This window comes from Saccharomyces eubayanus, chromosome V (genome assembly GCF_001298625.1).
Source record: "Saccharomyces eubayanus strain FM1318 chromosome V, whole genome shotgun sequence".
Lineage (NCBI taxonomy): Eukaryota > Fungi > Ascomycota > Saccharomycetes > Saccharomycetales > Saccharomycetaceae > Saccharomyces > Saccharomyces eubayanus.
The window spans coordinates 117984-132182 of NC_030980.1; the positions used below are offsets into that span (position 1 = coordinate 117984).

At 40.9% G+C, this 14199-nt stretch overlaps 6 protein-coding genes and 2 non-coding genes across 8 annotated transcripts; 3 read left to right on the plus strand and 5 right to left on the minus strand.

The window, feature by feature from the left end:
* Nucleotides 1–219: 219 nt before the first annotated feature.
* Nucleotides 220–292, plus strand: DI49_1371. The gene has a single exon. It is a non-coding gene; the product is annotated as a tRNA-Lys (tRNA).
* A 226-nt stretch (nt 293–518) lies between these two features.
* On the minus strand, nt 519–2633 carry GLC3 (1,4-alpha-glucan branching enzyme; the record flags this gene model as incomplete). The annotated part of the gene is made up of 1 exon (XM_018364570.1): nt 519–2633. The coding sequence occupies one exon, from the start codon at nt 2631–2633 to the stop codon at nt 519–521; it is 2115 nt and encodes a 704-aa protein (XP_018222642.1).
* A 545-nt stretch (nt 2634–3178) lies between these two features.
* UBC8 (E2 ubiquitin-conjugating protein UBC8) lies at nt 3179–3790 on the minus strand (the record flags this gene model as incomplete). The annotated part of the gene is made up of 1 exon (XM_018364571.1): nt 3179–3790. One exon carries the CDS (start codon nt 3788–3790, stop codon nt 3179–3181), a length of 612 nt encoding a protein of 203 aa, XP_018222643.1.
* A 2505-nt stretch (nt 3791–6295) lies between these two features.
* On the plus strand, nt 6296–6367 carry DI49_1374. The gene has a single exon. It is a non-coding gene; the product is annotated as a tRNA-Gln (tRNA).
* Nucleotides 6368–6958: 591 nt separating this feature from the next.
* On the minus strand, nt 6959–8695 carry VAC8 (protein anchor VAC8; the record flags this gene model as incomplete). Its single annotated transcript, XM_018364572.1, has 1 exon — nt 6959–8695. The coding sequence occupies one exon, from the start codon at nt 8693–8695 to the stop codon at nt 6959–6961; it is 1737 nt and encodes a 578-aa protein (XP_018222644.1).
* Nucleotides 8696–9243: 548 nt separating this feature from the next.
* EDC3 (Edc3p) lies at nt 9244–10917 on the minus strand (the record flags this gene model as incomplete). The annotated part of the gene is made up of 1 exon (XM_018364573.1): nt 9244–10917. One exon carries the CDS (start codon nt 10915–10917, stop codon nt 9244–9246), a length of 1674 nt encoding a protein of 557 aa, XP_018222645.1.
* Nucleotides 10918–11301: 384 nt separating this feature from the next.
* On the plus strand, nt 11302–12744 carry NPP2 (nucleotide diphosphatase/phosphodiesterase NPP2; the record flags this gene model as incomplete). Its single annotated transcript, XM_018364574.1, has 1 exon — nt 11302–12744. One exon carries the CDS (start codon nt 11302–11304, stop codon nt 12742–12744), a length of 1443 nt encoding a protein of 480 aa, XP_018222646.1.
* A 73-nt stretch (nt 12745–12817) lies between these two features.
* Nucleotides 12818–13795, minus strand: GTT3 (Gtt3p; the record flags this gene model as incomplete). Its single annotated transcript, XM_018364575.1, has 1 exon — nt 12818–13795. One exon carries the CDS (start codon nt 13793–13795, stop codon nt 12818–12820), a length of 978 nt encoding a protein of 325 aa, XP_018222647.1.
* Between the last annotated feature and the right edge of the window lie 404 nt (nt 13796–14199).

Consider the following 14199-nt stretch of genomic DNA (forward strand, 5'->3'; position numbering starts at 1 on the left):
GCTAAGGTGCGCAGAGTAGGTCTACCCATAAACTCTCCACTAGTTGCCTAGAGAACAACGTCTAAGCTGAAAATAATGCCAAACTAAGCAGTTATTAAGTGTGTCACATTAATGCTTCAATGAGGCCGTTTTGATTAATCCCATACGATATAAGAAGATTGAAAGGTTTATTTTCGATCGATAAAGTCTTCTAATTTGGTGAATTTCTCCATCAAATTAGCCTTGTTGGCGCAATCGGTAGCGCGTATGACTCTTAATCATAAGGTTAGGGGTTCGAGCCCCCTACAGGGCTATCTTTTTTTCAGGAAAAAAACAGTGATGATACTTTGTACATAAGATCATACTGTTACTTGTAGGAATTATTTTGAATATCAAATGTCGGTTTGTTTATTTTTTATTACATACGCTTGAGTACATATTTATATATGAAAAGGAAGGAAGCAAAAAAAAAGATAAAATCACTGAACGATTTTTTACCGATCTTAAATCATAAAGAATTAGCAATGGGTGGTCAATGTTCATTCTTTCAAAGCAAGAACCAAACAAACTCTGCTAGGAATGTATACCTGAATAAAATTTCTCCTGTTATTCCATTCCAAGTCAGTGGTAAAGAATTCGGAAGTTTCGTTGATTCTGTTATGTCCGCCAAATTCAGCACGATCCGAGTTTAATACGATGTGATAAGTACCAGCTTTTTCAACACCAACTCTATAATCACTGTAGCTGTCTGTGGGATGAAAGTTGAAAATAAATAGTAAATTATTTCTTTCAAACACAATCATTTTGTCTTTTTCATTCTTTAATGAGACATATGCTTGTTCTGTGTTCAACCACTTATGTTTTTTCTCACATAACTGCATTGATCTATCAAATTCATTCAAATTCTGGTAGCGTAACAAAGGATCATCTGCCAAATTAAATTGTCTCCGAGCGTACTTATAACTGTCGCCATTGTTAGCATTGGGGAAATCCAACCATTCTGGGTGGCCAAACTCGTTACCTTCGAAGTTCAAATAAGCTTCACCACCCAATGAATGAGTAATTAACCTAATCATCTTGTGTAGGGCAATACCACGATCAATGATAATGGTAGGTTCCTTCAATACAGTCATATCGGTATACATTGAGGCATCCATCAACCAAAATGCTAAGGTCTTGTCACCAACCAAAGCTTGATCGTGAGATTCACAATAGGCAACGACTTTTTCACCATGACGTCTATTAGTCAAAGTGTAAACGATACCGCCCATTTCCCATTCATCGTCTGCTTTCTCCTTGATTAATTTAATCCACATATCGGGTAAAGCCATGGCCAATCTGTAGTCGAAACCACTACCACCAATGGAACGGGGTAGACAGAGAGTTGGGTAACCAGACACATCTTCCGCAATAGTAACAGCTGACTGAGGCAGTAATTCGTGAACTAAATCGTTGGCTAACATCAAATAAGCTAAAGCTTCATGGTCGACAGAAGATCTATCACGAGAAAGGTATTCGTTGTAGTCACCACTAAAGGAACCGCCTTCACCAACACCATGATGAACATATAGCATGGAAGTGACACCGTCGAATCTAAAACCATCAAACTGATAAACGTCGACATAAAAAGCCAGATTTGCCAATAGAAATCGTTGTACTTCAAATTTACCGTAGTTAAAAAGACGAGAATCCCATAATGGATGTTCACCTCTACCGGAACTTACAGAATGGAAATATTGATGATCGGAGCCATCGAACATATTCAGCCCATCTTCTACATTTTTAGAAGCGTGACTATGAACAACGTCCAATAAGACTATGATACCCATTCCATGTGCGGTATCGACCAGCTCTTTCAACTCTTCAGGGGTACCAAAACGAGAGCTTGCCGCAAAGAAATTAGTCACTTGGTAACCAAATGATGCATAGTAGGCATGTTCCATAATAGCCATCAATTGAATGGCATCATAACCGAGGTATTTAATCCTGGGCAAAACCTTTTCAGTAAATTCCTTATATGTAGTGACCTTTGGCTCAGGACTTGAAATACCTACATGCGCTTCGTAGATTCTTAAAGAGTCTACAGATCCGTTAAACTTTGGCCTTGGATTAACAAAATTGTAAGAGGTTTGTGGGTTCCAAAATCTTCCTTCATAAACAGGTCCGAATTGTTTGGAAGTTTCCTTAGAAGGTTGAGTGGCTCTTGTAATCCATGCAGGTAAACGGAAGATCTCAGAACCATCCGGCAAAACAAACATCACTTTAATCTTAGAGTCATGAGGAATGGCAAAGTCACCATTCGATAGGGGAGGGATAGTGATGGTGAAATTTCCGAACTCGTCCTTGTCCTTGAGCTCATGAGATGTAGTATTCCAGTTGTTAAACTCCCCCACTAAATATGCACGTTGAGCATTGGGTGCCCATTCTTTGTAAGTAATCTCCTTGGTATCTGGGTTGGCATGCAACCCATACGACTTATATGAATCTCTAGAAAATTTACTCAGCGACTGGTACGAACCATCGGGCGTGGCATGAGTGATATCGTAAGACCACTTGTCGGCCAGGTATCTTCTCTCGGATAGCACATCCGCAAAGGGTTTCAACCACGGATCGAATTCGACTGCACCTTTGACATTATCAGGAACGTTGTACATTGTGTTTTTTAAGTTTATTTATATTCCAATATAAGCTTGTTGCTCTTAACCACATTAGCAAGTTATGAAGGTGGAGAAAGGTCTAAAAGCCCAATGCTTTATATACCTTAGCCACATTCCCTTCGGAGGAAACTGGGAAGCCTTCCCTGGTTCCCTGTTTGTTGGTGCCATTTGTCTCGACGACCATAACAGTTGCAACAGCCCCTTGAACAAACCTTATTTGCCCACCCCACGGTAACGCGGGGAAAGAAGATGCCGTAATATAGGCAAAGAGGGGAGGTGCGGAAAAGAGTAAAGGAGCTTATTAAGATACAAAACACTATTACTAGCATGGTGTAGTATTGTCGCTACGACCCCTTCCCCTGGATGACAGGCTATGGGAGCAGATGGCTTCAGGAACCCCAGTGACACTTACATCGTAGGATGCTGGCGATGTTACTGATGTATATAGAGCGTCGTTGGTATTGTTTCTATTTATAGTTGTACTTGTGGTATTCTTCTGGATTTGTATATATATATATATAGCATTTACATTCTTATGCATTCTAGACGTCCACGTCCTCGTCCTCGTCATCACTGACATCGATGTCACTTAAGTCTTCACTTAACTCGTCGACGCTGTCGTCACCACTGGACATCCCAGTGTCCTCCATGTCATCATCCGAATCAGTGTCATTCTGTGCGTCCCCGTCGCCATCGGTATCACCATTTCCATCGTCTTCACCGAACATCTGCTCGTATTTTTCTCTTGTGGCATACTTATCTATATATTCTTTGATCTTTTCCTCATACAGTTTTTTATCTCGTAACTGTAGTGTGGCAGCTTCGTTATTCAAGGGATCGCTCCCGTTGGGTTCCTTTAATAAACCCGGTATCATCCACTCCACAATATTTATCAAATCGTATAAAGGCGACCATGTAGAATTAATCACGTCCAAACATATCGATCCCGATGCGATGTCGATGTTTGGATGAAATATCTTGTTAACAAACCCTATGCTTGGGGACTTATATGGATAGTTATCGGGCAACTCAACATGTAGTCTCCATACACCATTTTCATATGGTGTGTCCTTAGGACCCAAGAACTTCACATGGAACTCCTGCATGCTATCATTGACTAAATCTACCTCATGATCACTCATCAAAAGTTTCATTACATCTGTCTCAATCCTTCTCTTAGAGCTACTGTTTGCGTTTAAAGTGGTGCCAAGTTATTGACGTCTCTTCTGTTAGTAATTATGGTTCAATCTCATGCTTTTTCAAAGCCAGTTATGTATACACATCTTATCAAACATACCTCATTCTTACTATTTAGCTTATCTTTAATATGACCTATCAAATAGTTCTACTTTAACCGTTGTTTTACAAACTGTTTAAAAACTATACTTTAGAACTACCTTCAAATATCTATCGAAAGGAACCAAAGTGAGAAACCCACTAAAGCCTTGMCTCAGTAATGCTTGATTTGAGTATAATATCTCGGTACTCACCCTTTTTTTGCTTCCACTGCTCCGGGGATAGTTACCCGAGAAATCAGGCCTAGATGACAGCAATTCAACAAAGAATATTCATATAGTAGCATGCGCAGCAGTTACGAAGTGAATAGAATATATAAAGGTAGCCCGGACTATTCCTGTTAGTTGGAAGGAGCGATTGGACAACTATTTAAAAAGGCGATTAAGGATATATATTTATTCATTAACATTGGAATAACTGATTTCAATTTTGCATTTTTTATCCATATATGATATGATATAAAATCGAATCATAGACGAATAATCAACGCTGGTGGTTGTTGAAGATGACATTAAAGATCTATTAAGACCAGATATTTAATTTTAACATAATTAATGTTTCCTGGATGGTTTAATTTGACCTTCACAAAAAAAACGGGTGTTCTGTTCGGTGTAGTCGGTGGTCCATATCATCGATCACATAGGCGGTTATAGTGGCTTGCAAGTCGTCGGCTTCAAATTTCGAGTGTAACAGCTTCTGATCTCGAGGCAGATTCAGTGGATATTATTCCTTTGAACCGCGGGGCGGGACGCCGTAGGCTTCGAGCTTCAGACGATCGACGACATCTTTTCGAGTAAACGACATGGGTGCATACTCTCAAACAAGTTTGTTATCTTTTTACTTTGTTTTTTAGTTATTTTTCGGCAGTGTTATCCATCTCAGGGATAGTGATATAGTGTACGATGGGTTGGCATCTGTCAGGAAAGGTTGGTTGGTCTTTTGGCTCGGGTTCAAGGTCAGTTAGAACTCGCTTTACGTACTTTACATTCGTTTAGGCGGTGTCCTTCTCTCTTACAATAAGAGCATAGACTGTCTTTTACACATTCTCCTCTAGACGAGTTATTCTTTCTCCTGTTGTGATGATTCGCGGCGGGTTTGTTGAACGATCTATTTGTTCGCACTGCATGGACATGTTTGTTCTAGTGTAATGTATTATCTTCTGGCTCGTAGTCAGAGTAGCGATCTTCGTGGGCACGAGTTGGCGCTGCGATGATAGCGTTGAAGAATTTTTTGACGCCAGGTGGCTCGTAAAAATAATTATACAGACCTTGTATGAAGGTGTCAAATGTTACATCAAGTACATCATGTTGTAAGATAAAGTCGCCCGCACATTGAGCAGCTTGGTTCAATAAGTGTCGTTTACAATATACACTACGACTGGCTTCATTTGGCCAGTGGATCAAGCACATATTTAACATAATTCCAGAGATAAAGTTTTTAAACTTGTGTGGATTATTCTTACATCTGAAGGTCAAGGAAGGTTGGATCGGGAAGATAGAAAGACATTCTAAGGGTAGCTCTGGGTAGATGCCTCCTCCAGGGATCTGGTTCAAGAAGCTCACCACAGATGGGATGTAACTAGGTTTGGGGATCGTGGTTGGGTGCAACAATTAGTAACCTTTAACGCTACCGGTTGTTGTTTTACTGGTTAGTAATACCAGGACGTTCTAGCGATCCTGAAATCTCAAGGAAGTAACTTGTTGCTGTAATTACTATAACTTTGTTCATGGGGTCATACTTATCTTATATATTCTATACAAGATCTGAATCTACTAAAGGGTGGAAGCGCAGTGATCTCGGATCTAATCTAATTGTGCGTGTATTTATATATTTCGGGTGCTTCATTTAAGCAAGGACCACGTTCTAGAATGGAATTGCTAATGTGGTACAAACCTCTTGTATGACTGATATTGATTTATCTTAAGTGTTGATAATTAGTTAGTTTAGTAAGTTGTAATAATTAAGAATAAGCAGTTCTTTCTTACTATTATATAAGAGAGGTACAAAACACATGCTGATTAGTTATACAAAACTTGATGGTTCAGACATAATTCAGAATATGGACAATAAGTTATCATGCATAACTCGTCCTCTTATATCTTAATTTCTGATCAATTAATAGATGTTTAATCATGTCTTCACTAATTACCAGATTTGGTTATTTGTATCATGATAAAACAATGTTTATAAATAGTAATAGTGTTGATATTATTATTCCTTCTTCAGATATTTTATCATACATGAATTAATTTGTGTCTGAAGACACCTATTCCAATACCGGGTACGTTTTAATTGCGCGGTGGTAGATTCAGATAAACATGTGGTATGGAAACTTGAGATACTTCCATCATCAATAATTACTAGGTTTTATAGTGTAGTGGTTATCACTTTCGGTTTTGATCCGGACAACCCCGGTTCGAATCCGGGTAAGACCTATTTTTTTCGGTACTCTGCACTTTGAATGAGTATTCATATATATATTTTTTTCTAGGTTGGCATTTGACGACAAAAAGGATTATTGTTGATTGGTTTTTTATTACAATATAGCCTGAAAAACAAGGATACAGATCTTACTTACGGTTTGCTTACATATTTTACCTCTTTTTTCTCCTTTTTTTTCTCCTCTTTTGAAAAGTACTTCATTATGATTACTACTCAACGATATCTATAACAACATAATCCACCGGTTGGTAGGCATTTTCGAGTATTTCAATCATTCGAGGCGGAACTAAAATAAGAAGTACCTGTCATCATAAGGTAAAAGAAAAGATATCTTTTGTTCCGAGTTTGTTTTTTTTCCTTTACAAATAAAAATAGAATAAAAAAGTTGATTGAAATTAAAATAGAGTAAAGTAGGTAGAGTAAAGTGGTGTAAAAAAAAAAAGTTTAGAGAAGGGAGAAAATGAGAGAAAATGAGTGAGAGAGAGAGAGAGAGAGAGAGAGAGATAGAGAAGGGATCAAAAAAATCAGTTAGAAGAAAGTTTTGGAAAAATTATAATGCCTAGTCCAATTATCGTAGAAGAAAATCAATGTAAAAATTGTAAAATTTGTTGAGTAATATTGTACAGTTCTAAGCTTGCGTCCTCTGCAGGTTGATGCTCCGAACCTGTGTCGTTGTTGTTACTGCTGTTGTCATTTGAATTTGTGTTCATATTATTCCCTGGATTCTTAACATCGATACCTGATCTTTGTAGACGTTCAAAAGTCGCATCTGCCATTTTTCTTACTCCATTAATAATATCACCATCATTCTTGACCAAATCTTCAACTTTATCGTTATGACTCTCTAGCAACTGTAAAATTGTCCATAGCGCAATGTGTTCAAACGTAGCATAATCACTTTTCAAAAATCTTATCAAAAATCCACGAATACCTTCATTCGGACGGTCCCATGCTTCAATGATTTTTGTATAATTGTTTACCCTCGAGCACAGATTTGCCAAAGCAGCTGCTGCATTACCGGACACCTCTTGATTTTGAGAAAAGGTCATTGGAATCAAAGCATCTAGAATGTTTGCTTCTAATAGGTCCAATTTGGAGACGTCTGCTAAAGCCAAAATTGCAAAACATGCGGAAATTTCACTTTGGACACTAACAGGCGAATCTAAAGCTAATTCTTTGCATTTTTCTACGGCCCCACTTTCGAAAAACTCTTTTCTATTTTTTTCAGATGATGCTGCCAAATTTCTCAACGTAGATACGGCATGACATTGGATTTCTTCTGAGTCTTTGTAATCTAGTAATTTCACTAATGGTTTCAAGAAACCGGCATCTACAATCAAACCTTCATTCAATGGGTGAATAGAGATATTTCTGATGCATGCTACACTAGCTAAAACTAGTGGTATAGAATCACTCTGAATCAATTTCACCAAATGAGGTAGACCACCAGCCCTTACAATTTCTAATTGATAACTTGTATCTGATGCTAGGTTTCTCAATGCCAAAGTAGCTTGACATTTTACTCTAGAAGATGGGGAATCCATCAGACCCACCAACTTCGAAACTAATCTTGGCTCAGTTTGAGCCAGTTTCTTGCGATTGGACTCGTCTACTGCTATATTCGATAAAGCAGTTGTACAATAATACTGAACATCAGGATCAGTAGATGAAAGTAAAGATACTAACACAGGTACGGCACCAGCATTAACTAATTCTTTTCTGTTTTCCTCAGAATGTGTCATATTCAGTAATGCACCTGTAGCATTTCTTTGAACTCTAATGTGTTTAGATTTAGCCAATTTAGTCAATGGGATTAAAGCACCGGAAGTGGCAATCTTGTGTTTATTGTCATCTCTTGTGGCCAAATTGGTTATGCATCCAACGGCATTGCATTGAACCTCTACATTATCACCCATCATTTGATTTATTAATGGTTCCAAGCCACCCATTTCCACTATCAACAATTTGTTTTCATTATTTACGGCCAAATTACCCAGGGCTGCACAGGCGGCTACTTGAATCTGTGGGTCTTGGCTTTGTAACAGTATTAAGATAGGTTCTAACACTTCTCGGGAGACTTGGCGAACATATTTTTCAGTAATTTCTGCAAACGCCAAAGCAGCACTCCTTTGCAAATTCAAATTATCTGAATAAACCAAAGTTGTCAATGCTTTCAACGGACCGCCTGAGTAGAAATCCAACTGGTCTTTATCTTCCAAGTATCCTAGTAATAAAGTCACCGCTTCTCTTTCATTCTCGGCAATTGGTGAGACACTGGCCTCGTCTGAAGAATCTTTCAAGCAACTACAACATGACCCCATAGTTGTAAAATATATATATATATAGACAAAAGAACAGCGTTATCGTTTGCTCAGTCTCTGTCTTTGTAGGATTGGAAATTGGCAAATTACTTTTTATAGGGTTGTATAAATATATTATACCTTATTTTAACAACAGAAGGAAAAGTAGGTAATTAAACGGGAGAGCCAACGAAAAAAAAATGGGAAAGAAATTAGACTCGCAATAAATTATAATCACAAAATGATAGCACTATTCAACCTCGAATTGATATACTTGGTGTCTTGAATGACAAGCAACTCTACCATTATCAATTATAGGAAAGGGTTCATTTTTTCTTTCCATTCATTCTTCTTTTTTTCCTTTCGTTTTGAGTCCTCCTTAAGGGCTTGTTACCCGGGCAAGGAAGAATAACCAACAACGGAATCGCTGTTCTACTATATGCCGTATGTTAGTAGTTTATCTCCTGTTAGTTGCCACCACGGCACCGCATTATCGCTGTGATGTTCCTCGTTTTCTTGCTGTAGGTATACAATTATATACTTGGTATAGGCTAAAGTAAGTTTCTGTTTTACAAGTCTAGGAGCAAAGACCCATCGGTGACAAATAGATCACAGTTTTGGAACTTACGCAAAGAGGTTCTCTGTGAATAAACACTTTGTGGGATACCCATATCGATCAAAACAGCATCTTCTAATTTTGGTAGGTGTGTGATTAAGTTATTGATGGCCATTAAGGGCCAGCCTGAACAAATAATCCCCGTTGCTTCGATTCTGTCCGGGAAGAAGATATCTGGCAAACCAGAGCCTGCATCGAACCCATTTGGAATGTCCAGAGACCATACTTTAGTAGAGCCTCGCTGTTTGTTACACCACGATATCATACTTTTGATCCTAGCTTCAACTGTCTCCGACGTGCCTGCTAGATCGCTTAATGTGCAGTCGTACCCTTGCATGGCATCAATGACCATTTCTACAGGACTGTTCAATGTTTCCATAGCGGATTCCAGTGACGATATACTGTTTACGACCTTACCGCCGCACTTTTTGTAGATTTCTGTTTGTTGTTTGACCATAGGATCTTGTAGCTCATTTTGGGAACATGTGAATAATGTTATAACACGGATATGACCCGTTTGACATAGGTGCCTACCTAATGCTAATGCTTTGGCACCAGACCTGTTGGAATCTGAGGTTAATATTACCACCAGAGGTTCTGGATTAGTATTCTGTAAACGCAAACGTGCACGGCCACCAAGCTTCTGCTTCAGAAAGAATGACGCGTTTACAGCAAAATTTTCTAACAGTACAGATGAATTGATACTAAAAAATTCAGATGTGATACTCTCCATTTCGAGTAATTGTACTGGAGTGGCCATCGGGATGGTTTGCTTAGTGTTCTTGGATTTAATGGTCGTTTGCTTGTTCGCAGGTGGTAAAGATGTCGAGTTTGACCTTGACTGGCTAATAATCATTTGACCTAATTTAGCTAGAACTTGATCTTTGTCACTTATGATGGCGTTTTTGGTTTTATCGTCCATGGATGGAGAACTTGTGGCAGAGTGGATTAAGTGAGTGATGTTTAACGATTGAGTGATCGGTAAATACCTGGGGTCATCAATATCATCAACGTCATACTCATGCTCGTCATCCTCCACCTCTATATCATCTTCTTCCTGCTGCGGCTGAGGCTGTGGCGCGCTTTGTTCATTTTTAGAGGAGATTTTGTTCCATGAATCTTTCTTTGCATCAGGGATAACCAATTCATCGATTTGGTAGTTATTCGGTTGGGATTGGGGTTGCTTTCTATTATGTCCTTGTAATCTGTTTTCCGGTAATATATCGTCACTTTGCTTTAATTGAGCGAATACGTCTTTCTTGTTAAACATGCCCAAATTTCCTTGAAAATCAAAATCGTCTTGTAATTTTATCTTACTTACATCGTCGTCTTGCCAATCAATTTGTTCACCGCGATTTTGATTATAGTCATTTTGTTGCTGTTGCTGTTGTTGTTGTTGTTGCTGTTGTCTTGGTTGTTTCCTTTTACCCGATTGAGGGGCAGTAGTTAGAACTTTTAAATCCTTTAGTCTAGAGGCCCTGACTTTAAAAGCTTGGGATTTACCGCCGTCACCGAATTGTACGTCATTCAAAGTCAATCCTTTCGAAGTTGCTTTGGCGATTTTCCCCTGAATGAGCTTCCCGTCTTTTAGCTCCACTTGTACACCAAAGCCAATAAATTGAGACATTAAATCACTGTTACGAACCGTTATATCTTGCACTGAAGGGTACCGATCTCTCAAGAAAAACTGCTAAGCACTTTAGCTAAAGTACTCGAATTAACTGTGTTTTCTTTCTATTGCCCAGTGATTGAAAAAAAAAAAAACATGATAAACGAAAAAACAGACAAGTTTAAATCCAGGGTAATAGATTAATAAAAATCATAACACATGATGATTATAACCTGATAATACTCACAACAGCAACCACTTGTCAACGGTCCCAAGCAATAGGCGTTCCTTCAGTATGGTAGCGTGTTGATTGCTAGTAGTCGTGACTTAAGGTTGTTTTTTTTTGTGAAATAAAAGCTGTGGTAATTCAAATAATACCACAAAATAGTTTTGAAACACGGTATGCTTCTTTTGGAGCAAGGTAGGAGGGACCTTGAGAAAAACGACCAAAATGGCGTTAAGGCAAGAGCTCCTACGACATGGAGTTGGTTGTGGAAAAGCGTGCTATGTGGTATGACTGTTGTTATGTTGCTTTCATGTGATAAACGCTCGGCAAGGTATGATGCTGGACCCAGGGAAATTGTACATAGATCGAGTACTTATTTTAACGGTACGCATGAGTTCAAGACATTAACAATATTGATATCTATCGATGGGTTCCTTCCGAGATTAATAGATGAAAAGTGCACGCCGTTTCTTTACAGCTTACATAACTTGCAGTCGCCATATGATATAAATATCAGCACTGCACCGCACATGATCCCGAGCTTCCCCACACAGACATTCCCCAATCATTGGAGTATGGTGACGGGAAAATACCCCATTGAACATGGCATCATTTCCAATGTATTCTGGGACGATGCTACTAATAGCGAGTTCCAACCCAATAATCTCGACCCGAGAATTTGGAGCAATGCAGCAGACCCCATCTGGCAGCTGCTTCAGACCCAGTCTCAAAACGAGTACAAAGTGGCAACGCATATGTGGCCAGGGAGTGATGTTACGTACAACGATTGTGAAGAAATGCCGAGAGAAAGAATGCCATTTTATTTCGACAAGTTTAACCAATGGGAACCACTTGATGAAAAGTTGTCTCAGATTTTCCGGTATGTAGACATGCCTCAGCTAAAGGACAGGCCCGAATTGATACTGAGCTACGTACCTAATATCGATTGGTATGGCCACAATTTCGGATACGATTTACGAGATAAGCGGCTACAAGATCTGATCGGCGAAGTTGACGGATTCTGCCACGAGTTGATTGAAGGCTTACAGAAAAGAAATCTGTTGGCGTTAAGCAACGTTATGTTTGTCAGCGACCACGGGATGAGCAATGTCGACATGAATAACGTGGAGAATATCGTTGTATGGGAAAAAATGTTTCCCGACGGTGCGATGTCCAAGTACGTATCGCATCTCTATAACGAGGGCCCGATGATGATGGTCTATTTAGAAGATCCTCGAGACAGGCGCTGGATGCGAGACTTGATCGAGTTCACCCTGCGGAAAGTGTACGGGGAGGAAATCTCGAGCAAGTTCCACGTGATCTTGAGGGAAGATTTCGAGCCGGATTGGAAGTATTTCCGCTACGATGACAAACCACACGCATATGACGACAGGGTGGGCGATATCTGGGTTCTCGCGGATGCGCACTGCGCAATCTTGAAAGAAACCGGCGACGTACGAGCCGGGGTGATGGGGACGCACGGCTACAACTTTGCCAACTGTAGCGACATGGCGTCCATGTTCATCGGCATGGGTCCGATGTTCAACAATGGAGTCATACCACCGTTCGAGAACACAGAAATCTACAAATTACTAATCGAGGCCAGCGGTGTCGTATAAGGGAGAAAAAAAAAAGAGAAAAGTTTCGTTACAATAATACAGAATAGTACGTAATACATATATAGGTGATATACTATAGGACGTATAGAGTCAGTAGGCAGCTGGCCATGGATAACACCAGGGGCACCGTGCCCAGGGAGTGGTTCACGACACAGAGCTGGGTCCACACTTGGTCGACGTATTGGAAAGAGTGGAAATCTATGTTTTTATTATTACAGGTTTTGAAGATTGCCAGAGAGATCAAGAATTTCGAAAGGTTGAACGTCATCGGATCCAACTCGATGTCCAGGTCGTACCGGATGAAGTTGATGTAGTACGACACCAGCGTCGGGATGCCTCTGAAAAAGAGCAGCCATGTGAGTATAGGCAGGCAGAAATCGAGCATGCGCTGCGGTTCCGTGTGGCCGGCGGCAGCGGCTTCGAACGACGAGGCGAGCGAAGAGGGGGAGGCGGTGGACCGCCCGGCGGCTAATACCTGTCTCACCAAAAGAGAGCACTCCACGAGAGAAAAGATGGCGTCGACGGAAGAGATCGTGGACAGACAGTCCTGCACATTCTCGTTCAGTTTCTGCACATGCCACTTGATGTCGGAGAGGCTGTCCTGGAAGTCGAACTTGAACTTGGTCAACGCAGAGACGGACGAGTCGTGGTCAGCGCTGAAATCGAGCAGATTGAAGTTCTTCTTCGCGCTGGCCTCTGCGTCGGGCTTCGCGCTGGCCTCGTCAGTGGATTGAGATCCGTCGTCGTCCTTGATATACGCCTTTTCCAGGTCAGAGTCGTTTGCTGCGGTGTCGGAGGACCCGGATCGTGACCCGGACACGTCCTCCTCGTCCTTGGACTGGTCCGCGATGATCGATTCGTAGAACGACTTCAGTTCCGGGTAGTCGTCTTTGAAATCCACGGGACTCTCGAGACGGTTCAGGTGCGTTTCCAGGAACTCGATCATGTCGCTCTTCTTTGCGTAGTTGGGGAAGCCGTCGATTTCCAGCTTGTTGGCCAGGTCAATCAGGTCCGCCTTCTTCCAGCGAGCGAAAGTAGACGTGCTCGACATATGTTATATTGCGGTGTCTTTTGTTGTGATTAAGCAGAGCAGAGCAGAACAGTGCTGTGCAGTGCAGTACAAACCTATTTTGTGGTGTCCCCTTGCATATACAACACCCACGTTGTTTACGTATGATGTTTGTCGTTGTTGTGAGCGACGAAGGTACCGCACCGGCCGCGTGCGCGCAAAGCGGGTCACTGCGCACGGGCATGGTTCTCGAGCGGCTGGTCCTTCTCGTCGCGCGCGACCTGTCAGCCCACTAATTACCGCTCGGGACAAATTCGGGTCTCGGAAAAACCACCGCAAACGAGGGCGCGCTCCCAAATTGCCGCAACCCTCCGGCAGCCGGGTCCGTACCCTCGCGGAAACCGCGCTCTAGCCCGCTGTCGCCTGCTGCCGCCCAGCACCACACG